General features: G+C 45.3%; 1 protein-coding gene across 7 annotated transcripts in view; it reads right to left on the bottom strand.

The window, feature by feature from the left end:
• The window catches only part of TJAP1 (tight junction associated protein 1), a 40638-nt gene extending 13373 nt beyond the window's left edge, over window positions 1-27265 (bottom strand). The window contains exons 1-3 of one of the 7 annotated variants that reach the window (XM_051783055.1): window positions 27240-27265; window positions 26026-26100; window positions 3971-4065 (exon numbers count right to left, since the gene is read on the bottom strand). In XM_051783055.1, coding sequence (XP_051639015.1) covers window positions 3971-4051 — 81 coding nt within the window. In that variant the 5' untranslated portion in view covers window positions 4052-4065; window positions 26026-26100; window positions 27240-27265. Of the gene's footprint in view, window positions 1-1809; window positions 1864-3970; window positions 4066-22127; window positions 23223-23732; window positions 25949-26025; window positions 27076-27117 lie in introns of those variants that run through there. The other 6 variants (XM_051783053.1, XM_051783060.1, XM_051783059.1 and 3 more) reach the window with 6 other exon arrangements.
• Between the last annotated feature and the right edge of the window lie 444 nt (window positions 27266-27709).

Here is a 27709-nt window from a genome sequence, read left to right as displayed (position 1 = left end):
ATTAAAGAGCCCAAACCCAGAACTTTTTGGTTTACACTGGAGTCCCAGTGCAGCAGACCATAGGAGACTTGTCAGAAAGAGGTACCACAGAACTGCTCACTCTGTCAGAAAAGACAAAGACAACCCCCAAGTCAGAGGTGGCATCAAATTAGGGAACAATGTCATTGATGTTAGTTCCTAGGGCCAGATTTTGCAACACAGAACCATAGAATGGCCTGGGTTGGAAGGGACCTCAAAGATCATCTTCTTCCAACCCCTTGCCATGGGCAGGGAACCTGCCACTAGACCAAGTTACTCAGAGCCGCATCCAGTCTGGCCTTGAATACCTCCAGGGATGGGGAGTCCACAGCCTCTCTAGGCAACCTGTTCCAGTGCCTCACCACCCTTAGAGTGCATAAGTGCATAGTATATAGACGTGCAGCAGTACCACTAGTGGGAAGATTAATCCCTTTACCCCAGCCATGCTTGGCAGGATTCTTCCGCCACAGGAGCAGTACAAGAGCAAAAAATAGGGTAGATGAAAAGCAGCTATCTTGTACACATGGAAGAAACACCTTTCTTTACAGTTTTTAGGGTCTGCAGTAGTGGGCAGGAAGACTTCCCTACAAGCAGTCAGAATTTCAACTACCCTATTGTACACAAGAAGTCTCGGAGATGCCAAGTAGATGCTGCAGAGCCTTTCCTTGATGACAACATATGCTATCATTCATGGTTGCCCGATATTTGGAGTCAATGCCCAATTCTCATTCCCCTTTCCCCTGCAGGATCCTAACACTGATCAAGCCTAGCATCTCTGCAATCCTCAGCACCTGACCTGCAACACTTTAAAGTGCAGGACCCGCATCAACTCAGATCACACTCTCTCCCCTCTTCTATAAGCAGGGCCATGCAACTCCCAGTCACATACCTGGAGTCAATGGATACCACTGGGCCAGTGACCTATCAGACTTCACTTGTGTTTTAAATAGTGGGGTTTTACATGTTAAGAGTCTAAATGGAGCCCCAAGAATTCTCTCCAATTCTTAACCACTCTCACCTAGCTGCATCTTGTTGACACTTAGACTGAGTCCCCTGAGAGGACTGGCAAGTGTGAGGTGGCTGCACCAAGCACAGATTGGCTCCAAGCCATAACAGGCTTTACACTTCACAGGGACATGTGCAAACTGTCCTTCACCCTGCCATAAATACAAGCTCACAAAAGTTTCTCACACCTTTCCACAAACACAAACAACTTCCTAGGACTAACCTGTAAATCTCCCCCATAAAAATGCTGGAAAACTTCCCCTTGCTGCAGTTATTCCCTCAAGGTCCCTTCTCCTGAACAGGCTCAGTTTTGGTGCCATTGACAAGGGAAAAGTAGCACAGCAGAAGTGCACCACAGAAAGAAGGGCTTTACTGCAGTCTCTTTCATGTCAGTGGCAGAGTGGTGGCCACAGAGCTACAATCTTGCAGCTGGCTCCCAGAGTAACCCAATTCTCTTCTTGTACTGATGGGTACCTGTCGTGGTTTAGTTTTAGTTTAGTATTAAGTCTCTAATACTTTAGAAAAATCACATCCAGCATACTGAATCACATTTCACTGCATCCCCAAGCAAAACAGATAGTCTGATTTGCTGGGAAGACATTTCTTTCAAAGAGAAATGCTGAAAACCTGACTAGAAGCAGGTTTGTAAACACCCCACTATCAAAGAGGTGAACTAGGGAACCCATCTGTCAATTCCCTACAGGCTGGGGACAGCAGATGTGCATGGAAATATCCCAAGCTGAAATCATAATCATTTCTCTAGTTCTTAAGGACATGAGCACTTACCAGCCTGGGCTCAAATTTGAAGCCGCATGAAGCAGGGACACTCACTCAGATGCCCTGAAGAAGAGAAACAAATAGCTTAGCATCCACCACAAAAAAAAACTTTGAAATATGTAAGGAATAGGGAATATTTATAACTGAGGACAACTAGACGGCCACCTCATTCCAGGAACCTGCCCAAATCCACATCAGATCTTTTGAAAGTAAAGAAAATGAACTCAGAACAGTTGGCCACATAGCCCAGCAAGAGCTGGAAAGGCACCTGGCAAGGACATGTTCAAGGCACTCAGGCAACTGGGACCACACTGACTCAAAATGCATGAAGCAATAGCTTCAAGGAAACTTGGTTCCAGGAAGGACTAATCAAATCTCCTATAGAATGGGACCCCCTCCCAGCTAATCTTCCCCACCACTGCAGAGGGATGCTAACTGTGAAGCCTTCAGTACAGAAGTTTGGTAATGCTAACAGTTACCTCACTCATCCTTTTAAGTCAGTGCTTCCCACTCACAAATGAGCTGGCAATTATTACACTCTTGTTTAAGCCAAAACATTACGTCCTCATGCCTACAGCTGTGATAACCCACACCTCTGCTAGAAGAAGGCAAGCTACCCTCTGACTTTCATCAAGCATATCAAACCCTACCTTGCTGCTAATAGGCTTCTGTAAAATCTTATCCAGGCCACCAGGGACACAATACAGGTTCAGAAACAACCTTCTTCTCTGTTCAAAGCCCCTGCTTTGGGTATATGTACTGGTTTTGGGTACTGTACTGGTTTTGTGAAGGATAGAGTTATTTTTCTTCCTAGTAGCTAGAACAGTGCTGTGCTTTGGATTTGGGATAAGAACAATGTCGATAACACACTGATGTTTTAGATGTTGCTAAGCAGTGTTTACAGTAAGGAAAGGATTTCTCAGCTTCTCACACCACCCCACCAGTGAGTAGGCTGCAAGGCACAAGAAGGTGGGAGGGGACACAGCCAGGACAGCTGACCCCCACTGTCCAAAGGGATATTCCATAGCATATGGTGTCAGCATACTGAGCATATGCTCAGTATATAAACAAGAGGAAAAGCTGGCAAGGGCCACTGCTTGGGAACTGGCTGGGCATTGGTCAGCAGGTGGTGAGCAATTGCATTGTGCATCCCTTGTTTTGAACACTCTAATTCTTTCATTACTATCCTTTCCTTTTCTGTCCTATCAAACTGTCTGTATCTCAACCCACAAGTTTTACTTTTTCCCCCATTCTCTCCACATTCCACTGAGGGGTGAGCAGTGAGTGAACAGTTGTGTGGTGTTTGGTTGCCAGCTGGAATCAAACCATGACCGGTACCCACCAATACAAGAAGAGAACTGGGTTAATCTGGGAGCCAGCTGCAAGAATGTAGCTCTGTGGCCACTGACATGAAAGAGATTGCAGTGAAGCCTTCCTTTCCGTGATGCACTTCTGCTGTGCTACTTTTCCCTTGTCAATGGCACCAAGCCCTGGGAGGCGGGACAGGAGCGCAGAGTGTGGAGCAGTTGTACACACACAGGGAAAGTCAGATCGAAGGTGAATGGAACAGGCAGGCAACCAGGACCACGCAAACTCAAGCTTTGCCAAAACAAACTGAGGAGGTGCCCAAGTGCTGGCCCTGTCCCAACAAGCTGTCTGGCCCCTTTCCTTACTATAATGCTAGAGTCGGGTCTCAACTAGCACAGGGAAAAACAGCTTCACAACAGCATAACTGCTCTGTGGGGCAAACTGTAAAGTATGGGGGGAAAAAGGGAGAGGGAGAACGTGAACCTCCAGGAAGGACCGGGCCAGCATAGTTTCAATCTGCTTTTCCACCAACTCCCAGCAGCACTGAGGCATAACCACCAGCCACATGGGCTGGCAGACAAACAGAGGCTTCCAGGAACAGCTGCACCCATGTTTCCATTGCAGCTGTGCTCAGAACAAACACGCCAAAGGCCTCCCTGTCTCTCAGCACACGGTTCCTCAGGCTAAAACAGGACTGTCCTGGTTCCCACCCCGGAGGCAGCAACTATGGTACCTGCTATCTCATTCCCACTTACTTGGAAAAGATAACTGGATTTGAAACCTACCCTCATGATCTGAGAATTTCCAAAGACTTAAAAACTCACAGTGCCTCCAGGCAACTTTCCCTCAAACAAGGACTTACAGATGCAAAGTGACGACGTGTCCAAACATTTCTGGTCGCTTGCCTCCAAGTCAGCTTTCCCCTGTTAGCATCCAGCAGCATCTGGCCAACAGCTCCTGAAACATGAGAAAGGAAACTTGGTGTCAGTCACCTATAGCACAAAACATGAAAACAACCAGGCATGCGCAGAGCAACCCACAGCCAGGTGCCAGGGCACGAGTCAACAGCAAACTGCTGTACCATCAGGCTACTATCTAATGCCAGGTCCCTCCACAGTAAAAGCCCCATATCTTCACTGTATCCCAGAAAGGAAAAGTCTTCCAGCCATCTCTCCACTGAGCAGGATACCTGTGCAGACCAGTAACTGACCTTGGAAATGCAGATGTTTTTTCTAGATGGCTCCAGGGGTCCCTGCTTTCCCACCTGCATTCCCATCCAACACCAAAAATCCGGCCTGGCATTCTGCTCCAATTACTCTGCCACACCAATCTAATTTTGTTCTGCAGATATCTCTGCACTGAACAGCACAGTAAAGACCTCCTCGCCTACAATACCTGAGTATCCCTTGCTACCACAGAGAGAGAATCCTGGAGTGGTTCAATTCACCACACCTCTGTTCAGAGTGGAGCAGATATTCACTGCAGAACAGATGGACCTTGTGCTCCAAAGCAGAAATGGATATAGGTAATATCCATAAATAGAAGAAGGTACCAATTCTGCTCATCATGCTATCCACAAGCCTCTCTCTGAAGGAGCTTGCTGTCAAGTCCACATTATGACTACCCTGCAGAAGCTCAATTTTAGCCTGGAGCTACAGCAGGAGGCAGCTCTTCAGCTATTCTAATTAGCACTGTAATACAAGATGAAATTCAACCTCCTGGTTCCTTTTATCTGTCTTTTCCACCTCTCATCAGTAACGCTCCTTAGCATTTACAGTCCTTTTCCTAGCAGTCTATTGCCTGCAGTAGCTCCAATTCCACTCTTCTAGCTTACCCACTACTTCCCTACTGTAGTTCCAGTTTGATTTCTAAGCTCACTGGCAGTTACAGCTTCACTGGAATGGCTCATTGAGGGCTCAAGACTCACAATGACCAGCATGAACATTAGTCACATCTTCCAGGCAGACACACACAAACACACTAAGGGTCAGAAAATTGCAGTGTAAACTTAACATTTTGCTTTGTTAATGCAGAGAGCTAAGGATTCCTCCACCCCCTCACAAAGACAAAACACGCACAGCCTCTTTCCTCTTCACAGTGATGGAGTGCAGTGACAGTGTGTCCTCATTTCAGCTGGGATAAAGTTAATTTTCTTCCTGGTAGCTGGTACAGTGCTGCATTTCAGATTTGGGATGAGAATAATGTCAATAACATACTGATGTTTTAGTTGCTACTAAGCAGTGCTTACACTAACTCAAGGACTTTTCAGTTTCTCACACTCTGCCAGTGAGGAGGTACACGAAAAGCTGTGAGGAAGCATAGTCAGGACAGCTGACCTGAACTAGCCAAAGGAATATTCCATACCATATGGCGTCATGCTCAGAACATAAACTGGGAGGAGTTGGCTGGGAGGGGTTGATCACTGCTCAGAGACAGGCTGGGCATTGGTCAGTGGGTGGTGAGCAACTGCATTGTTCTTCTTGGGTTGTAGTCCTCTCTCCTTCTCTCCATTACAATTAATACTATATTTTCCTTTTTTTCAATTATTAAACTGTTCTAATCTCAACCTACAAGTTTAACTTTTTTTCCAGTTCTCCTCTCCATGCCACTGGGAGTGGGGGGAGAGTGACCAAGCAGCTGTATGGTACTTAGTTGCCAGCTGGGATTAAACCAGGACACAGCAGCAGAGTGCAGCTGCAGAGGCAGCATAAAAGCTTGACTCCAGTTGTTTTTACCAGAAAGCATCCCTCAGTGTAAAATCCACTTGCAGAGTAGCTACATTCTCTGTGTGATCTGAGAATGGAAAAACCTTTTTACCACACACCAGAAACAGATGTCATCTAGCACAGAATTGCTTGAGACAGTTCTGTGGGCCCTGTACAGAATAAGCAGCCACTTGGCATGCATACAAAACCACAACACTGCCCATGAGCATCATTTTGTCTTCAGTAACAAGAAAGAGTTTCACAGCAGAGAAAATAAGGTCCAAAAAGGAATTCTTTGGACAAAAAGGGAAAGAACAAAAAAAAAAAAAAAAGGCAACATTTTCAGGCACCTACTGTCTTCCTGATATTTGGCAAATCCCTTGAAGCCTGAGGTAGCTAATACTTAACTGTGGTTTTAGGATGCACACAGCTTCTGCCTGGTTGCTGTTGCAGCAGCTGTGAACATTCTCTGCAAAGAGGCAGAGGAATTGCAGTGTTTTCCTCATCATAACCTTCTCTTCTGTTGCCTTTTCTGACCTTATAAGTAGCAGCCTCACTTCCTCAACAGAAATATGGTGATTATGAGAATGTTCCTTATGTCAGGTACTGTATCATCTTTCCAGCCTTTTCCTCTTACAAGCAGCATTTCTTTAACTTTGCTTTTTATTCAGATGGGTAAACTTGTATAACTGAGAACATACATTTCATAACACAATTGCATTTGTTTCTAATGCAACACTACAGAAAGATTCTGTAGTGGCTATCACAGTCAGTGTACTCCAAAAACCTGCAAGTGCAATACCCACAAGTAAAAAAACCCAAATGTCCTGTGCCACATATCTGATCACCAGAATTAACCCAGAATTTTCACACTCTGTGGGCCAACCTATACTCTGCATGCATATCCAATACAGGACACTGGCACAGCCTGCTTTAGGAGACAACAATGTCTCCTCACCAGCATCAGGAGAGGCAGAAGCAAGAGAGACTTGTCCAGCTATCTTCCTGTGCTTATGGATAAAGGCAACCTTAGCTTTCACAAGTCTCAAGCCAGACTTTGTGAGAAGCTACTGCAGTAAGCCCGACCAAGACAACTAATCCATGAGATGGATGATGCAATAACTGCATCAATGGATGTCTCTCCAGGACAGAAAAGCAAGCTATGCAAAGTTAAAAAAAGCACCTGTAGGTTGCTGGTGCCAGGTACAATGGGAAAGGACTGTAAGGTTATCAAAGGGCACTTTAACATCTAAAAAGAGAGATCTTTTCATTCAGAGAAGGCATCTCAAAAGAATGTTCAGATCCATTTTGCTGCTGGCTTCTTTGAAGTTCATTTTAAAAGAAAAGGATGACAGCTCCTACTGCAGAGACTCACATCACAGTTCTGCTTGTACGTTAATGTTCACGATTCAGATCTGAGTAATAGCATCATAGTGACTCTTGGATTAAAATTGAGTTTCAGAAGGATTATTGCTCATTCCTTCTTTTCCATACCAATTAACCTTGACTGTTAGGCAGAAACCTCTGTTGCCTGCATGGGAACAATTCCAAGAGCTAACAGGAAAAAGGGATCAGGCTAGCTATTGAACAACAGTCCATGTAACAAGCTCTACTTAACACCTAACATTTCCAAAGAAAATGAAATCCCTGGACTCCACTTGTACATAGTTCTTGTTGAATGGAAATACCACAGGACATATCATGTATCTGTCATATCCATAGCACCATCCAGAATTCTTTTAAAAGTTATCGGAATCACACTTTTCTTACAGTCCTGTTCCCTCCTTCCACAGTCCAAAGACCTCCGTCCCCCTAATTCAACTGCACTCCATACCCTTAACTATGCATTTTATTATCTACTCTTTCCTAAGGTAAGCTTAGAGTAGCTTAGCTTTTCTAACCCTTTTATAAAAGCCAGGACAGGTCAACATTGCCCAAGAAACACTAACATTGCTAACACGTAACTGGAATAGAATGCAACAGCTGATTAACATCTGAACAGGAACAGGGCAGGAAGCAAAGGACCCGAATTCAATCCCCAGAAGGAATGTTAATGGAGAATAAAAATACCCCGGGGAGATTTTGACCAGGAAATGAACACTAGTTTTCTAATGCATATAAAAGCATAAAAGCATCTTTAGGGGCTACACCTGAAACTGTACAAGAACCAGCTCAGCAAAAGGTCATTTACCAAGTTACCTTTAGCAGGGACAGCTACGTTGAGGGCTAATGACAACTTCTCATTCAGAAATGCTGACATACCAGAAGCCTGTTCAGTTTGTTCAGTGATCCTGTTAGCTTGATCTCTTTAGTTTGTTCAGTGATCCTTTCAACTTCACAAGGTAGTTTAGGCTACAAACTTTCAGAGTCTCTTCATCTTTGCGCTCTGGGTTCTATCTCCTTCCCCACTGTCTTCGTAACTGTGTTCTTTCTTTCAAGATCTTCCATGGGAAGAATTCTGGAGCATATGCTCAGATATTTTAAAAAAAAAGCAAATCTTGATGCCCTAACAACATATATCTGGCAAAAATGTGATAGATCACATGAGGTAAATTTGGGAGTCACGGCCTAAAATTTTCTCAAACACAAACAAGGGAATGGTTACAAGTAAACATTTGAAGAAAAGTGAAAGAGGTAGATTTCTGTAGAAAATCAACATGCAGGAATTCCCTTCCCAGACCTCCGTCATCTCCTGCGCTGTGCAGGAGAGGAAGAAAAGGGGAAAAATCATACATTACCTTCCTAGAGCATAAAATCAAAATGCATTTAATAAGGACAAGATAGAAACAGCTGGAATTTTTCAACCACTGAGAGGCAGACTCTCAGTCCCTCTAAGTATTCCCTAAGTCTCACACAACTCCCAGCAATTAATATCACCACTCCTCTTGTTTCAGCCTTTGGTTCAGAAGTTCTGGGAAAACTACAGTCTCCAGTTCTTCAGTGCCAGGGACTGAATGTCACCAAGTTGTCCCTCTGGCAGAGACATAGTAATGCCAGAGAATACTCCATTACTGGAGCATTCAACTATATGCTTCCCTCAATCTGCTCTCTAAAACATCCCCTCTGTCTGAGAGTCTCAGAGATACACAGATGGCTAACACACTATGCAGTATCTACACAGCAGGACAATGGAGCAGAGCATATTATTTGCATTATTTACAGAGGACAGATGGACAAGTTTCTGCAGTGACCTAGCCTACAGAGCATCTGCAATGTTCAAGAGGCATTAAGTCCAGCCCTGATGCTTGCAGGTGCTGACAAAAGCAAATGTAAAAAAATAAACCAGCTGTTTACAGCAGCCAGCTTTATGCTGAAATGTTATCACTACAACCGCTCTTGCAGAGGAATTCACGTGCCAGTTTTGTTCCCATAGAGCCTTTACCCGTAAGCAGAAAACACAAGATGTATTGACTAGATTTATCCTTTTCAACAAGAAAGAAAACTGACATCTGCAGTACTCCTTCCTCTGCCATATTTTTTGTATGGATGTAAGTCACCATATCTAGCAGGCAGCACATACTGGGGGGAGACAGAATCAGTGAACAGAATCAAAATTGGGTAAAATTTATTCCAAGCTCTGCTTAGCTGTAGAAAAGTCCAGCTCAAACTTGCTCAGTCATCTGAATCTTTTGGAACATTAAAAATTTGTGAAAGTTTTAAGATGTTGCTTTTGCTGTCTAAACAGCACACTAACCAAGTCTGCAGGCACTTCTATTGGCCAGCCGAGGAGGAAACTTAACATCTCAGGGGTCTCACATCTGTTCTAGACAGGAAAAAGCCTAATTTACAAGGAGGAGTGATCTACTTCAATCAAATGCTTATGGATAAGAATGACCAAGTTGTACAAGTGTTCGCAATGATCAGTTTGCCCATCCTCCACCAACATGGACCACAACAGGCTCTTTCATTCCATGATCACATGGCTGCAGCCAAACATGACACACTGTTCAGCAAGTAATAAAAAGGATCAGCTTTTTCCCCAAGGTCTTGTCTACATATACATTGTACTAAATTAAACTGACTTAGAAAATAACATAAAACAGTATAACGCTCCTGGGCAAATGTTCTTAATTCAGTTTAAGAGCACTTTACATTGAAACAAGTTAAATAGATAGATACAAGACACAAACTAAATTAAGGATGCCTGTACAAGAATGCTGCACTAATATAATCACAGCTGTTTCTAATCTGATTAAGTTAAATCAGTACAATTTCCCTGTAATGGCAAAATCCTTACCGATATTGAAATTAACCCTTTTTTGCCCCTTTCTACTTCCAAAGTGTGTTTTTCTGGATTTTGTGTTTAGTTTTTTTTTCTTCAAAAAAACCCACAAAAACCCAAAACCACAACAGTGTGACACCTCTCTCTCAGAATCAAAATAAGCTAACTACACCTCACAAGGTATGTTAAGGTACTAAAAGTATTGACATTTATGTGCCTTGAAAGTTTTATTAATCCTATGCCAAATAAACATTGTAACAGACCAGCATAACATAATATTTTCTCTACTTTCCCCAAGCAAGATAGGAAGAGCGATCACAAATACTTGTGCTGTACCCTGCTTTCCATACGCCCACACAGCTTTTGCTTACTAATGTCCAACATACCTGGAGCAGTTCCGGGAAGACAATGTTCCCCACTTGCTCATTCCTAAGGGTATGGCTCACCATCAGTTTATCTGAGCAAACTGGAACTTGGGGTTAGAGCACAGTTATCTAACTGCCCCCAGGCATGGTCTTACTACTGACCCTCTTCCACCAAAAAATGAAGTTCACTTGCTAGTTGTGGGGTAAGCACATACACAAACCAAGTCTGGGATCACAGACCTAACATGCTATAAATCCACACTAAAATCACCGCTCATCTCCTCAGTTCCTACAGCATTTCCCCAGGAGACGTACTTGTCAAAATTAAATTTCAACAATTCTAAAATTACTAGTGTTTTTTCCATTCCTTATTCAAAACTACTTGAAAACTTCCTCCTGAATATCAAGACTAGATTTGTCTTCATTCTTTTGGTACTCTTTCACCTCTACCTGGTTTTTCAGTCTGGTCTCTTTGAGCTTACCACAGTCTTCCTCACATCCCTGCCAGCAATGCAATCATCATCCTCTCCTCAGGGCCACCTTCTACTGCTGCCTCTGAGCTACCATGTACAGAACTAACTTCCACTTCAGTACAAGTTTTCCATGTTCAGCACAGAAGGACAATGGCAAGAATCCCTTCAGAGCCCCCTGCAGGGAACTAAATCCCTCACTGGCCTTCAGAAACTAAATTGTGACACAACTCTGAACAATTTGGTGAGCTGTCATTTCTGTGGAGGACCATCAGCAGCCCTGAAATCAACCAGAGTTGTAAGTTGGGGTGTTTTTTTTTTGAAAGAGCTGTTTTGAAACCCAGTCACCTGGCAACATGGATTGTAGGTACACAGAAGAGTGGAGTTGCTAGGGGAATCACACTTACACGTTTTCTATTTTACAAGATTTAAACTTCAACTCTCAAAGGGCTGCAGGTACATTTTTGGAATAAACTCTTTGGTCTTGAGTCTCAGATTCACACTGGTAGCTTGTGCAATTATAAGGTTATGTGGCCCCACACCAATTCTAGGATTCATGCTCACCATAACTATATGCAATGAAGGAGGAAGGAACAATTTCCACTCCATAAGTAAAGAAATTGAGGCACTAGGAGAAAAAAAAACCAGCTTTGTGCACTGTTTTTGCATTAAGTTGCAAGTTAAAAAAAATCAGACTCAGCTGTCATAAGAAAGGAACTGCACAAACATTCAGCAAGACATTTCTTGCACCTAAAGCAAGAATGATCTGGGACAGAAAAGAGAAGGAAGCTGCACATGAGCTGAACACCTACCTGACAGCAATTGAGTTGAATAGCCTGCAGTTCTTTATAAGTACAAATAAAGCAGCAACCCTGATCCAGTAGCAGAAGAACAATATTTGTACTATACTCAATTTTTTCTGCTGCTGGGGTTTAATCCCAGCAAGAATCGTTTTGGTGTAATTAGCTTTGCCCTAGCAGATGGTCAGATGTGAGAGGCAGAGAATGGTACAGGCTTAACTGTTGGGTGATTGTGCAGCTGCATCTGTAGCTGAATAGTAAAGCATGTACAGGGGTCCAGCTGTAGTTTGCACGACACAGTCCGTCTCTGCCATCAGCCAAATGTCAGCTTCCTCTTTCTCCAGGTTATATATCAGCCAGAGGCACTATCCAAAGGCAGGCAAACAACTAACATGCAGTTTCACCACCATCCCCTTTCTCAGACAAAACCCTCAAATCTTAATCAACTAGAAGTCCCTCTTTCTTTGGTGACAGAAGCACATTCAGAAGCATTGCCATGGAAACTTGAGCCATCCTCTGTGCTATTCATCAGAGAAGATCTAGCACAGAAACATTTTATGATCTCTGTAGTACTGAATACAGACAGTAGTTGGTATAATGAAGTAAAATTAGAGACTCCAGCATAGTGTGAGGATAGCAGGGGCTCTTTCTTCAATCAAGCTGCCTGAACCTTGCATCACCTACAATAAGCAATAGCTTGTTATCAGCTGGCAGGGAAAAGCAGTGTAGCACTGAGAGAAACAGAAGTGGTGTTAGAGGAAAAAACCTATCCAGCCAGAGGGATAAAAGAGAAAGGGGGTCATCACAGTGTTTTCCCAAAGCTGATTACATCCTGCCCCTTTCCCTTCCCAGAGGTTACAAGTGGTTTTGCTACTGACTCCTTTACAAAGCAGGATTCCTACCAGGTACAGACACCTCCTCCTTAACCCAAGTCACAGTCATTGCCTACTCTGGAGACCACATTATTCCCCATTGCCTTCCGCTCAGCCCCTGCACCCAGGCACAACGCAGGGTGTTAGATCTCCCACTCCTACACACTGGCAGTAGTCATCTCAACAGGATACAGTGGCAGAACAAGGAGATGGCTTTCAAAAACATGTTTTGGGCCTAGCAGATTCAGAGCCCGAGTCAAGGGTAGGAACAGGCACAAAACTTGTCTCAACTCTGTAAACAACAGAGCAGCATGGCTCCTGAAGCAGCACGTAATCCTGCAGCATCTTCTCTCTTTTTTGTGGTGTGGCCCTATAGTTAATTTGCCTCAGTTTGCCTCCTTTGGGGTTTTTTGTTGGTTTTTTTTAAGCTTTTTTTTTTTTTAATGATTCTCAGTCTTCAGCACCACTGAGAGATTTTACTCTGACAGTTCAGTCACAGAAATGTAACATGGCTTAATCCAGCTTAGGAATAACAAACAGATCCACCCATCCATCTTTCACTGGTGCTCTGTGTAAAGCACGCAACTGACTATGGTTCCTCTTTCCCTACTCACCTGGGCTCCAGTCAGTCCTTTAAATAGCAGGACCCAAGCCACAGCAGAGGGGACCCACACCTCCACCCCCTGCCCTACACAAGGAGGCTGCCTGTCACCAGCAGTCACGAGCTTGTCCTTCTGCACATGCTATATTGTACCTCCTAGGTTCATCTCCCTCCTTTGTTGGCAGGGGGAGGGGGGGGAATAACCACAGGTGTCCCACTTGACACCAAACTGGGTTTCTTCAGCTCTTCCCTCAGACCCAGCCTCTCTTGTGGCAGAGTCAGAGCTCTCATCAACTATATCCTTCCACATCTGTCATCATTGCTAGCACCAGTGCTGTTCTTCAGTTGGAGCTAGTAACTAGCACCAGTTGTCTCAAGGAGCAATTGCAGCAAAGGCCCAGCACTTGAGTTTTACCACAAGGTCAGCCTGTTCAGACTAGCTCTACATCCCCCACCTGGCATTGCTCTTGTAAAACTGAAATGCCTTCACTGCTGTTATCCTTTTGGATAGCATAAGCCCATGAATTAAATTAAGGTTAAGGAAGAACACTCCTTTTATGCAACGCTAAAAAGACAAGCTCTTCCCTTCCAAAGGGCTCCTTCCTGTAGACCCCCCCCTTAAGTAAACTCTATGCAGCTCTTCAGAGGGCAAGCTGGGAATGAGAGTCAAGCTGTAAGTGACCTCACCTATCCTCAAAGGGGCTCGATAATCGACCCCAGATACCCTAAAGAAAGCAAGCCATCACATTCCAGGTAACTTTTTTTTTTTTTTTTGTCAAGTGTCAGACTCAACAACCCAGTGCTAGCTCACTGCTCACCTAAGGGCAAAGACCATGGAGGAATGTCAGAGTACGGCCAGGCAGATGTTGCAACGATAAGGTGTTTGCTCATACGGACGGCAAGCTGTTCACTCATGCCTTCAGCTTCATGCTGCTGCACGAGCTCAGCTCTACAGAATCTGTGACTGTGGCCTAAGGAATGTCTTAACTGGACAACCACCACATCTGCTGCCGGCTCAAGGTGCCCCAGGATGAGACCAATTGCCAATTTTACCGCACAGCCACAGCTGCGCCTTCTGCTGTCTGTCCCACCAGGGGGAGATCTAGCTACTTGGGAGGGTTACAGCTCTAGCCAAAGGAACACATTGCAGGGAGAGAGATGTTTGAGCCTGGACACAGAAGCAGAGGGACCTGGATTCCTACACTGTCTTGAAGGCCAGCAGGGAAGCTAAAACAAGGAACTTTCTCTCCACAAGTGACTTTCCACAACACATTAAAACTCACTGACAGGATGGAAAAAGGCCAAGAATCACCCCTACTTCCTCCTTGGCCAATGTCACATCCATTTCATTTTGACTCCCTCACTCCTTTCCTGGCAACTGGAGGGTGACAGCAGAAGCAGTACATAATCCTAAACAAGATGTCCATCCATCTTTGCAGCCATGCCCCTATCGTATGACAAAGCTGAAATGCCCAGTGATTACAATGATTATACACACTTAAATGTTCTATCAGTAATGTTCCACACAATCCATTTTTAGCCTTACTTATATTTTGCTACACCTCCTGTGGCCACAGGGCATATTGTCCAGCTTGGAAATGCAGAACAGATGAAGGAAAATGAATATTCAGGTAGCCCACTTTCTCATTAACATCCAAGCCCTAATAGTCAGATATGGAGTTAGTGGTAAGTAGTTCAAAATAAAATGCATAGTTTACATGAAATCAAAAGAGAAGAGAGCTCAATATGAATGACTTCCAACTGTTTCACAGTGCTAAGAGTCTTGTAACAAGTAACATTCCTTTAATCACCTGTCATTGAGATTCTGCTTCGAAAAGTGATACATCCTTCTGGAGAGAGGATGGCATGGACCAGTCTAGTAAGGGGAGCTCTGCAGTGACTCACACAGAGACTGTATTGACAGCTAAAAAGCAAAAACTATGCTATAAAGCCAGAGACCTTCTGAGAGCCAATTTGTTCATTCATGCTACTGTCTAAGGATGGCAATAGGGAAGTCTTCTGCAGAAGACTCACTTTAATATGGAAATGACTGGCAGATTACAGAATTTCAGGCTACTAGACATTGCCAAAAGGGAACCTGCAAGTCCAAAAGATCCAAGCAAACAGGGTGATGAACAGCCCAGGGCTTATCCAGAACACAGAAGATGGTCTGCTGTTGTTTCCATAAGCCTTGCCTATGGGCTGCCCACACTGACACTGCCAAAAGGGATAACATTTCCCTGCACCAGGCAGAGGAAAGACTTGTATAAAGAGGACAAGGATGCTTTGCATGATAAGGGCATAGAAAACCATAAGGCCATTTCTCATACACACCATGTCAAGGATCTCAAAATAATGCATCTGCATCCTGATCTGCCATCCTTCACCAAGGTTCCTGTCCTCAGCTCTTGGGGTTCCAGCCAGAAAAAGAAAGATTCTCCAGAAGAAGCTGGAGCAGTTCAGCTGCAGCACAGAAGTATAAGAACATTTGCCCACCGACTGGGGGAAGTACTCCTGCCCGGATAAAATCCCAGAGCCATTCCATCTCCAGGCAGTCATCTCACGCACAGTTTGTGCTGCACAGAGCTTGATGGCACAAGCCACTCAATCATCTACTGATTGTCAAGAGCGCACAGGCTGCAGGGGGGATGAGCCAACCTTAATTGGCCTTATCGGTGTAAATTAAACCGTACAACACACCCAAGCAAACAGTCAGTTCCTTTGGAGGAGCAGGCATGAGTTATTTTGCTGCAGCTATAAAGGAAACATTGCTGCTAGGACATGCCCCTGGAGTGACTGTACTGCTCAGCTCTCCCGCTGCATTCCTGGGGTTGTTTAGCATGGACTCAGCTCCAGCCTTTCCACAAGCAAGAAGTCTGAACCCTGAATGCCATCTGCAAACACAGCTAGACTCCACCTCCTGCATGCCTGCAGGCCACCAGGTGTGGCCAGGAATGGCACAAGCTACACACTAAACACACCTTTGATGTGGAGCTGAAAGCATGTAGCCACGGGGCATGAACAGCACGCCGCCCGCCGCCGTGCTGACTCCCACTGCAGGAATGTGGCTGCAACCACAGGCCAAGGAAGGCAAACACATTGCATTCCTCACCAGGCAGCAAAGGAAAACAAGTAGCAAGCCCACACACCCGCCCCTCTGACACCCGCAGCGCTCCCTCACCACATGTGCCTGCACGGCCACTGCCAGGACCCCAACAACAGCCCCAGCCCCAAACTCATTTGTGAGAGAGTCCAAGTTCTCCAAACGACTTCTTGAGCCACAGGGCAAGAGAAACAGAGCCAGGTAGGAGAGTTCTCAATTGGGTATGCAAGCCACAGGGAGGAGAGTTGCCACCAGGACTGGAATGTAGCCACAGTCCAGGACAGGATCAACTCTGTGCAGTAGCCTGGGAATTTCCCTGACTTTTCCTATAAGGCAAGGGGCAAATGTAACACTGAGACATGTTGAACTGAGGGGGCAGAGCTGAATAAGAAGCTCACTTTGGTCATCAGAAGTGCTTGGAAGGATCCAGGTCTTTTTCCATTCCAACCAGGAAACCATTCTACCTTAAGCAGCTTCTCTGAGATGCATGCATTTCCTTATTACCCCAAAATCCTTCTGTCAAAACTTGTGTCCACTGCCCATAGACACAGATCTGATCTTCACTGTACACTATTCTCCCCAAACAGCACTGACACCTGGTCACTTTAGTGATTAAGAGAAGAAAAACTCAATGTACAACAATCCAAGACATCAGGTAACCTCTCATCTCAGAACCTCACCATTTTAGAGTTGCAAACAGACTCTATGCTCTAGTCAGAAAAAAACACTACTCCTCCTTTATGTGGCACTCCTACAAATCCCAAAGCTTTCCAAAGAATTCACAGTTCCCAAATATGAAGTTACTCTGATTGGAAAAAGATGATGATGCCTCAGGAGGTGAAACTGTCAACAGAATTCTCAAGTCTGTATTGTGAACCCCCCACATTCTGAATCTGTACTTACTTTGTACAATATAATTAAACACTATCTCACTCCTAAAACCCCTAAAAATCCATGGCCCAGTGCTAAGGGCCAACTCTGACACTGTGTTCTCTCAGCACCAAGCAGGAAAGCCAACACTCTCAGGAGCACTGCTGTGAGAATATTTCCAACTCGAATCTAGCAGACACAGAACAGTGTCAGGAAATTCAGAGAGCACCAACTAAGGGCTGACACACTGTAACCTCTGGGGAACCTGAAAGGGAAAACTCGAGAAACATGCAGATGCATCTAGCAAGTTGAGGAAGCAGGGATGGTTTATAAGGCTGTGGCCCAGCTGCTCCACACCCTACATGTGCATTTCAAGGCCCTCACAGAGGGGGGCCTTGTAACAACAACAGACCAGACTAGGTCCAGTAGACTTTCCTATGCCCCTTAAAATTCAGGGTCTCGGGCTACCTATTCCCTTCTAAGCCAGTAAGGTAAGCTGCAGCAGTAGCTCCAGTACTTGGAAGAAAGAGGCATGGAAGACCAAATTTACCAATAGATTTATATCCAAAGATATAAATAGAAGCCTGGCAGGATTTACAAAAGCACTCAGACAGATTAGGTGTCTAAATCACTGCACGCAGAAGAAAGGGCTTCTCCCCTTCTAACCACTCCATACCTCTCCAACCCCAGCCACCACAAGAAAACCCATTTCAGAGAGGACGGAAGCCCCTGTTGCTCTACATGTTGCCAAAGGCCATCCCTGTGCAATCCACTTGGATGGTGACGGCGCCCAAACTCCCACAAGTCTCAACAGTGCAACCTGCAATGGCTGCAGCTCTCACAGAATGTAGGTCTGCCTGTTTCCCAGAATAGGAGCTGCCGCCTCTTCAGCCTCTCCTTTCCCTTCCCCCACTACATCTTTACTTTTCATAGACTTAATACTGTTTCAAGGTACCCTCATCCTGCCACTGGTGGGCGGGTGAGTGGGGGAAAGGGGCCCTTTATAATTGTAGTGTTGCAATCTGCCAGCCCGGCCAGGCAGCCTGTTCCCGCCTGCACTGTATTAAATACCTTATAACTGATTACACCCCCATGGGGCATGATTAGCAGTCTTCAGAGAACAAAGTCTACTTTCATAAGAATAAGAACAGACACGTACTGCTAACCTACTACACAGCTGGGCAGGTGAGGAAACAGAGAAGAAAGGAGGGGGGGGGGGGAAGAGTTAACTGTACTGCTAACTCTGTTCCTTCCTTCTCTCCCCAGCTGTCTAAGTTGAGACTTCCACTGCCCTTAATACTGGTACCCTTCAGACCTACCCCACAAGATTCAGGTAACGTAAGCTCATAAACAAACTGCTGCCTGTGGAAATCAGGCAAAATCCTAATCTGGAGAGGTAAGGCCTTGAGGCAAGCAGATTGAGCTTTGCTCCGAGTGACAGCAATTCCTTCACACCAATTCCCAAGAAAAGTGAAGGGTGAATTCCAAGTGCAGCAACAAAAACAAGAAGGAAGGAAAGCTTGAAATACGATCACATACCCACACCCCCCTCTAACCTCTGTATACCTCTGGAAAGTCTAAGTAACAGCAAAACACCTAATTCAATCTGGAGGTTAACAGTCCCCCAGGTGATTATTTTTTCTAGTGGGGAGAGAGAAGGCAGCAAACAGGAGGAAAGCCCTCTCCATCCGAGATAGGTAACAGGGATCCCCAAACATGCACAGTCCATATGCATTGCCGCAACAAAGAACCAACCCGATGGAAACTTAGCCAATCTGACATGAAATGACCTACAGCTCATTAGCAAAGTGCCTTTCCAAATCTCAAAATGCCCACACAAACAGCCACAAATATATTTGGTGCTATCTGGCTTCCACCTCCGCAAAGCACAAAGATTCAGAGTGTACAGCCTTTCACCAAAAGCAGTAAGAAAAATGGAGGCAACTCCAATACTAAAACAAGCCAAGGACAAGCCCTTCTAGCTACTCTCCAAACCTACAACAGAGGAGAGCAGAAAGCTCCAGAAAAATGGTCTTATTTGAGATGCCTGTGCAGCAGCTTCAACAAAAGAGTGTCCTAATTGTGTTGTTTCAGAAACAAATCACCTGCTTTACCCAGAGCCCACTGGCCTTGCCTATGGCTCCATGGATGTTCATGATACCGCCTGGAAGCACTTGTGTTCAGCTGATGCCTCTAGAAGGGGGCACCTTGCTGACACATTCCACCCAGATTCTTACCCAACCCACCCAAGAAAGGATTTGTTAATAGAAACCAACCCAGCTGAAAATGATCTACTTATATCTGCTTTACTCAGCAGCTGGTCCTTCAGCCAGCACATAGGAGATCTCTGAATTGTACTGTTCAGTCTCATCTGTACAGCAAAATCTGCATATTCTCTTCATTACAGAAAGAATTGAAGACACCAACTGACTTTAGGCTCTGATGTCCTGACCACTATGTAAAGCATCAATACATTTAGAGTCACCAAACAGGCTGTGCTTTCAGGGTTCGGATAAATGGGAGCTTTTACCATAAACACAAGTTAGTCATTAGAATCTCCAGGAGGTAATTTAAATTATCGCAGCCAGCACAAAAATAGTTTTACTTTGGGAGTTGAAAGTTGCAAAGCTATAATAAATCCAAGTAGCACAGTAAAACTCCTTATAAAAGCTTAAAATTAGTTGTGAAGCCCCAGATGGCCTTGCATATAATTTGATTCTGCTATCGTGGGTTAGCAAAAGGGAAACCGTTCTTTACACTGTAAAAAAAAAAAACCCCAAAACTCTATCACCCTTCAGCTCCTAGGAGACAGAAGAGGTAGGCTTACATTTTGTGCCTATATATTTGCGTAAAATACATAGAAATAATAAATAAATAACTAAAATTTAAAAACTACACAGCTAACAATGACTTGTATAACCCCCACTGTACTGGGCAGCTCTCAATCAGGTATCTGGGCTCTAAGTGGAGCACTGCAATCCAAACCTCTCCTGGCTGCTGTACCCTCATGGATACCCTGCACCCACCCCCCACTCCCAGAGTAAATTGCCTTCCACCGCATGGAAGCACTCCTGCTATTCTGATACTGGCATTTGCCACCAGAGCAAGAGATCCTAATTTAGCCCCGCACGGGCCTTCTGCAAACTGCTAATCCCCTGTACACAGCTGTTTTTCAAATGTACGGGCATGAGCAAACCGTAAACGATTTATGGCGCGTGGCAGGAAGACTCCTGGCTCCCTGCGTAGGTGGGGTTTTGGGACAAGATCATGCTTGGACTAATGTTTATATTGCAAGTTGTCAGTCAGGTAGTAAATCATCTCCGGAGCTGCACAGTAATACAGCTCTCCCCATCCAGCTGGGGCCTCGATGACACTGAATTCCGTTATAGCCATTTCAGATACACCTGGATCCTGTTTGCAAAGGCATCATCTAATCAAGGAAAAATGGGTACACTTATAAAGTAGACTCCACCAAAATTCTGCAGCCCAGAGAGGGTGATTTGCTTTCAGGAATCAATCCAAACTGGTACGAGATATTTGCCAAAAATGACACTCCGTGCTAGTCCTAGAAGAAATTGGATTGAGTGCCTACACAGACATTTACTATCAGAGTGTATCACCAGCAATATGCAACTACCTGCAAAAACCCTTCTGAGCAAAGTTTTCATTTCCCAGTATTCACATAACCATAGTGCAAGCAATGCTTAGAAATTAAATAATAGAAGGCAAGTAAGTATATTTTGCATACTTTAGTGCAGGAGACACTTTCTGTTCAGAAAAATAAAAGCACTTAAAGGCAGGATGTAAACTTGAAGTCCATTCTCAAGAAAGGTCACTTAAAACAATTCTAATTTTAAACAAATAGCCTGTCATTTTCCTTTATTTTCTTTTCCCCCGTTTGAAAGGAATGTTCCCACAATACACTGGGTATGGATCTCCCACAGATAAAAGAGAAGGGGGAAGAGTTCTCAATAAGGAAAAAATAATACATAAAAATACACAAGAAAAACAGTAGGATTATCTGCAATCACTTTTCAGTTATGTGAGATACACTGAATTTCAAGTCATCTTCCTAGAATATTTTTAACCTTTCTGTTGGGCAGCAGCAGAGTCCTCACTAATGAACAGCAAAGCTGCAGGAAGAAATCTGATTTAGGAGACAGAGCAGCAAAGCATCTTTGGAAACTGTAGAAAGCTTCTGCAGCAAGACATATCCCAGTTACCCTGAGTAGCATATGCTAAAACAATGGTCAAAAAACTTACAGCCACAATGATTATCTAATTATTATCTTGGGAAAATAACTTACAGTCTTCTGAAACAAATGCTATAAAGTAAAACTCGCCTAAGGCTTTTTATGAGCCTACATGTAATTCCTCAATAGTCAGAGAAACCACCTCATCTGTCCCTTCTGATTTCAGATCCATTTGTGCATGAGTGTTACATTAACGCAGGAGGACAACTGAGACCTAAAACACAAGAGTAAGAATATCCAGTAAGGACTCTTACAACATTGCCAAAGCCAGCTTTAGCACAGAGACAAAATACAAATGTAGAACTCAACTAAACACAGAGCAGTCACTGTGGGACTTCTAGTTCTGAATTTGCTGATTCTTAGAAAATTTAAACCAGTTCTCTCTTGTCACCAGCAGCTGGTCAGATCCTCTGTGCCTAAAAACCAGTCTAACCCCTGCAGGAAACCTTACTTTCCAATCCTGACCCATTTCACTTTCTCAGCAGCACAAAACTTTTGTGAACATCACTAACCCTTTACTCATAGCTGTTAGGCCTGCCACAAAAGGCAGAACAGCCCATAGGGACAGTATCCATACAGGGATCTTCAGCTTTGCACGACCTGCTCCTAGTTCTGAAAATCTCCACACACACACTCTTTCCTTCAGGAGTTCCCCTTGCATTTAGGCATAGGTTACACAACCACACCTTTTTATATACATCTCCATGCCAGTGCCATTACCTTTAGTGGCCTATGCATCAAACTGAATTTATACCTACTTGATCAAGCAGCGCTGACGATTTTCCTGATCTACAGATTAGGCATGAGCAGAGGACACAGACTGTGTCTTCACAGACTTGAGTACATTGAGCCTTATGCTACAACTAAATAGAACTCACCTGAACAGTCTTAAAGCCCTGCCTTCCAGCCACCTTCCAAAGTCCACTACAAGACTGCAATGTGGAGAGGTCAAACTCCACACATTCTTTTCCCTTTTATGAGCAAAGGCAAGAAGCAGAAAGCACTTTGCCTGAGCACTCAGCATGAAGAGACAACAGCTACATGTCTTCACATTCATCAGTAAGACAGCTCTCATTTATGGACTGCACTATCTTTCCCAGAACCCTGCTCTTCATCAGCTTAAAATCCTCCAGTACCAGGTCTAACCAGAGCAGCTGGAGTGCTCTGTGGATTTGTTGTTTGGCTGGTGGCTTTCGATTTTTTTTCCCTAATGCAGTTATCACAAAGGCAAGGTCAGTGAGCAACCCAACACAGCAAATAAGTGTGATTCAACACCTTGCCCCTGACACAGGCCAATACATAAAGGTGGTTTAGCAGATGGAGCGAGAAGCCTTAGTGGAAAATTATGGAACACGTTGCCCTCTCTTCAAATCTTTAACTGTTAAGAGATTGGGCTATGTCTGAAAAAATATACCTTCTAAAACAAGTTCTTTAGCTAAAGCAAGTCTGAACATTTCCACTCATAAATGCTTGATCTTTTCTGAATCCTGCTCAGCTCTTAGCCTGAGTGCTATTATGTGGTAGTGAATTTCCACAGATTAGACATCATGTGAAAATACTTTAAAATCATTATTCAGTTTGATGCCTATCAGTTTCACTGAATTGCATTCACCTCAACTGAAGAATACATTCCAGCTCCTTCACCTCTGCACAGAAGTCTTCCTCAGGCTTGGCACCCCGCAGTGTTGAAAAGCAGAGGAAAACTGAGCCCACCCAAGTGATGCTTATTCTACATTCCTACCATTGCAATGCTGTTCTCACACTCCTACATGGCCTTCCCCATCATTTCCTTCCTAAGCACAGCTCCCAGGAGGACACTCCCAAGAGGATGGCTCATGTAATTCCAGATATGAAACAGCCCGCAAGATGCTGCATTTGACCCTCTCTGTCTGTGCATATGAGCCATAAAACCATACATCAACTTCCTGACAATGAAGAGAACAGTTTCCAAGTCTGGAACAAAGGAGCAAAAAAGAGAAAATATTAATTTAAATCAAAAAGATTCAGTGAGACAAGGTGTTACGTGAGAGAAAACAAGCAAAAAGCTCATAGGAAAGGAAAAACTGTGAGGTCTCAGAGTGCCCACCTGCCTTAAACAAGGCAGGGTCTGACTTGCACTCCACAGCAATTTCACCACACGGGACAGTGGATCACACAAGGGTCTGCTTCATTTTGAAGTCATGGCCTGAAATATCTTTTTCATCTCACGTCCACCAAGCTTTACTAAAGCATTCAACACCACAGTATCCAAGCATCCATACACTAACAGATTCATCCTCAAATCCCCAGTAAGATGGGCATTAATCATATTTTCCAACCAAAGACAGCACAGCGAGAAACAGTAATGATCTGAACACACTCACACAGCAAATATGTTGCAGAAATTAGGTGTTCTTCTGACCACAGTGTCATCCTTCCCCTCCAACGAGCTGTAAAGAAACTTCAATTTTAAAAAGTAGCACTCTTCCTATTACAGTTACAGACCCAGCCAATCTAGATCTAAGGAAAAGCCCTCAGGTAGGGGAACTGGCAGGGAAACAGGATGGAAGATTTCACGCCCTAAGGCATTAGCCCTGTTTGCATAGATTACACACATAGTTCCTCTGCAGTCCTGCATAAAATGAATTTCAGAGAGGATCGTATTTACCCAGTAACTGGTGATTTGAAACACACACAGCTAGCATAAATGCCAATAGGCATTCATTCTCTCCAAAGCTCAGGGTGTCACACAGAAAGGAGATATCTTCCCAACCAAAGCCCTCAAGCAAGGAGACAAATATATCCAGCTTCAGGACCTTAAATTTACTCTCAAAGCATTAACCGAGTCTAACAGTTGAGAAAATCTGCTCTGTTATGACAATTCCAGTTCTCAACAAGCCCAGTTAAAAGAGCAGAGATGAGTCGAAAAGGTGTCAAGCCAGACTCTCATTTTTCAGTGTAGGAATCCTACCCTCAATCTGTATCACATGCAGGCTCATTTGAGACCCTTACATGTTGTATTTCTCCTAGCAACATGAAAGACAAAGAGTTATTAGCCACCACTACATTATTGTTGTCACTCCATGCTGTAGAAGCAAGGGCCTTGATAACAAGTACACGACATGGTTATTTCGCCAGGATCTAACCTCCAGAACTATTTCTTGGGATGACACTGTGATATGGTGAAACATGGAAATCTGAGAGTCTAGTTTTCTGTGAATCCTCCATAAAACATAGCAGACATTTTAGCAGGTTAGGCAGCTCACCTTCAGAAAAATAATCAGCCTTCAGGACTCACAAGCATCAAATCCACTTCAAACAACCACGAAAAAATACAGTTGCATTTTACTAAAACTTGTTTATTTTGCTACTGTTCAAATAGCCTTCCTCACTTCTTTAAAGATGTTTTATAGGCCACACCAGGTGCCACGAACCCTTTCTCCAAGCCAGCTCTGGTACCATTCAGGCCAGCATGCTGACCAAAAATCATTCATTGCATCTGACTTGATTAGTTCTGCTCTGGGACAAAAAGCAGGCAGACTTGCAGAGGAGTACACCTCTTTCAAGGCTATAGTCTATTTCCCCTACATGCTACACCACATGATTGTATTTAGAGTGGATGGTGGAGATAAGAATTCAGGTTTGTTGGCTGCAAAGCAAGTGACTTAGCAGGAGCCAACAAACAACTTGAAACAGACTGGAAAAGCACGCAAGGTCATCTTTAGTTCAGAAAGCTGGTTTGAAGAGGCAACAGGTCTTGGCATGCAACTCATTGCCTCCTGACCCAATGTCTTGTTAATATTAAAGATGAAGATAGCCATGGGCTGCACTTTGGAACTCCACCGGCCCTGCTAAAATGCATTCCCATGATTTCAAGAGCACTGGGTGCCTCGGAAGGAATGAAAACCCAAAAGCTCCTGATACCACAGCTAAGACCTGGTAGCTTAAATGCAGATTTAACACCCAGAAGCTAAATCACGCTGTATGCCACGCACTGCTGAGACATATGTGCTTTCTGCAGTGATTCACCAGAAGGTGAAGAAAAGAGAAAGGAATTGTATTAAATGTGACTTGACAAGTAACTGAAAGGTATGATCCAAAGACCAACTGCTGGGTATCAAACAACTGCACCTCTAAACTGGATCTCAGCAGTGAGTTTGGGAGAGGACAGAAAGGCCAGTGGTATATCTGCATCACCCATCAGGGAAACAGCTACAATACGGGTGGAAAAAACAATGTGATGGAAGAAATAACCTGACAGAACAGACTGGAACCACCTAATTTTGACATCGCAATTATTGCAAAAGCAGGTTCATCAGGAAGGATTTAATTTGGATTACGGCTGGGCAGACCACTTTTGGATTATATAGAGAGCATGGCTACTTCGGCACCAACAGAGCAGGAGGCTGCTTCTCCAGGTGGCATGTAAAGAGCAGTGGCTTACAACTTTAACTGAACTTCTCTTCCCAGGTACTCTTACTGAATTTCTCAGGGTCACTCCCATTTCACTGACACCCCAGCCTCTCAATTCTGCCAACACAGGCCTACCATGATGCAGAGAACACCAGAGAGGGACAGTTTTTCAGGTATGCAGTTCACATATTATCAAAAAATTCGAGTAGTGGAACCAAAAACACACAGTCTGACTCAGCATCAACTCATTTCTGGCTTTCTTACCTGCTGTCTGATGCTTCAGCAAGGATTCATTGCTTCATCATATGTAGGCCCTTTATCCCCGTTCCTTCTCTGAATCTGTAAAACCGAGATGTATACCTCTGAAAAGCTTTCACTGGCACAGAACTATGTACATGTGATGGATGATTCTTTTCAGTGGACAACATCCACCTGGCATCTCTCCGATCTAGGTTACTCTCAGCCTTGCCAGACTCGCACATCATTTGCACACCCCAACACCTACCAGTGCAACCTACTGTCCACCTAAAAATCTGTGTATCAGCACTCAGTGTTTTACTGTGCTCCATGTAGAGTGCTCCAGCTTAGAGCTAGATGCAGTTCAGTATTTACTGTACACATGCATTCCTTTAAAGTCTTTCCACGTTCCCAGAGGTTGATTACTAGTCCTACAGCCGGAAGCATCCCTTGCACTACAGAGAATGTTCAGGCTGGTAAAGAATTTCCCATTAACCCCTGCTGAGCCTGACACCAGAGGAGTGCTGATTCTTCCCTTCCAGCCCTGCCTCTGCCAGTTATATTCTGGTTCTTTTAACATACGTGCTGGCCCAGACTTGTTCCACTTTGCAGTTCCTACCCCAGCAGCACTCCCAGCAAGGATACTGCCTTCTCACCCCCCATGCCCCCTAATTCCCCATCACCCAGACACGGCTACACCCTGCGTGGTCCAGGTCCCGCTTCCCTGCCCGCGCTGCTCCCTGACACAGGTCCCTCCCCGTGAGGGAGAGCTCCCTAATGCCCTGATGGCTGAGGAAGTGACTATCACCCTTCCCCACGGGGACCGTCCCTTCCCCGGGTCCCAGGCTGTTGCCTCAGCGCCCTCCTGCACCCGGCCCCCGCCCCACCGGGCTGAGCCCTCCCTGCCCGCGGTGCGACCCGCCCGGACCCGCTGTCCTCGGGGCACTGCACAATTCCTCGCCACACACGTGGGTAGGAAGGCCCCCCCCACCCCACCGCCCGAAGCCCGCCCGGGAAGGCCGGAGCGGCCCGGGGGCGCAGGGATCCCCGCCCGGGGCTCGGTCCCCAGCCGGTCGCGTTCGCCGCTCCCCGCCCCCGGAGCCCCAGCCCGGCTCTGACCCGGTTGGGCTCGGCTCTGCCGGGGGTCCCAGTGACTTTGCGGCCTGTTCGGCCCCGGATCGGCCCCGCCTCGGGCCCGCCCCAAACTTTGCCCCCGCCCGGCCCCGGCCCCGCTCTCTCGCCTCAGGCCGCCATTTTGCCGCGGGGCACGCCGGGTAATCCGGCGGAATCCCCACGCCGCGGCGCGCCTGCGTCATCGGGCGGCACGCGCGGGGGGCGGGGCCGGGGCTGGGTAGGGCGCGAGTGGGGCAGTCCTGGCAGCGCGAGGGGCGGGAGGCGCGCGGCAGGGCCGGGGTCGGCTCCTGGCGCTGCCCACGGGCCCAAATTGCAGGGCCCAGGACCAGCTCCTGCCCCTTCCCACGTACCCCGGGTTGGGAGAAACACCTTGAGGGGGCGGAGGGACAGAACCTTCCAGTGTCAGGGCGAGGGCCCAGGATCAGCTCCTGCCTATTCCTACGTGCCCCGAGTTCCAGTGTCCATTATCAGCTCCTGCCCCTTCCTATGTGCCCAGGTTCTGAGAAACACCCTGACGGCCTGGAGCGTATCCCACCCAGCCTGTCACTAGGGAAGTACAACCCCAACCGTAGGGCCA

The sequence above is a fragment of the Manacus candei genome, unplaced genomic scaffold (assembly GCF_025592945.1).
Source record: "Manacus candei isolate 608988 ecotype Guabito, Panama unplaced genomic scaffold, ASM2559294v1 h1tg000017l, whole genome shotgun sequence".
In the NCBI taxonomy this organism is placed as follows: Eukaryota; Metazoa; Chordata; class Aves; order Passeriformes; family Pipridae; genus Manacus; species Manacus candei.
This window is presented reverse-complemented; position numbering and strand designations above follow the sequence as displayed.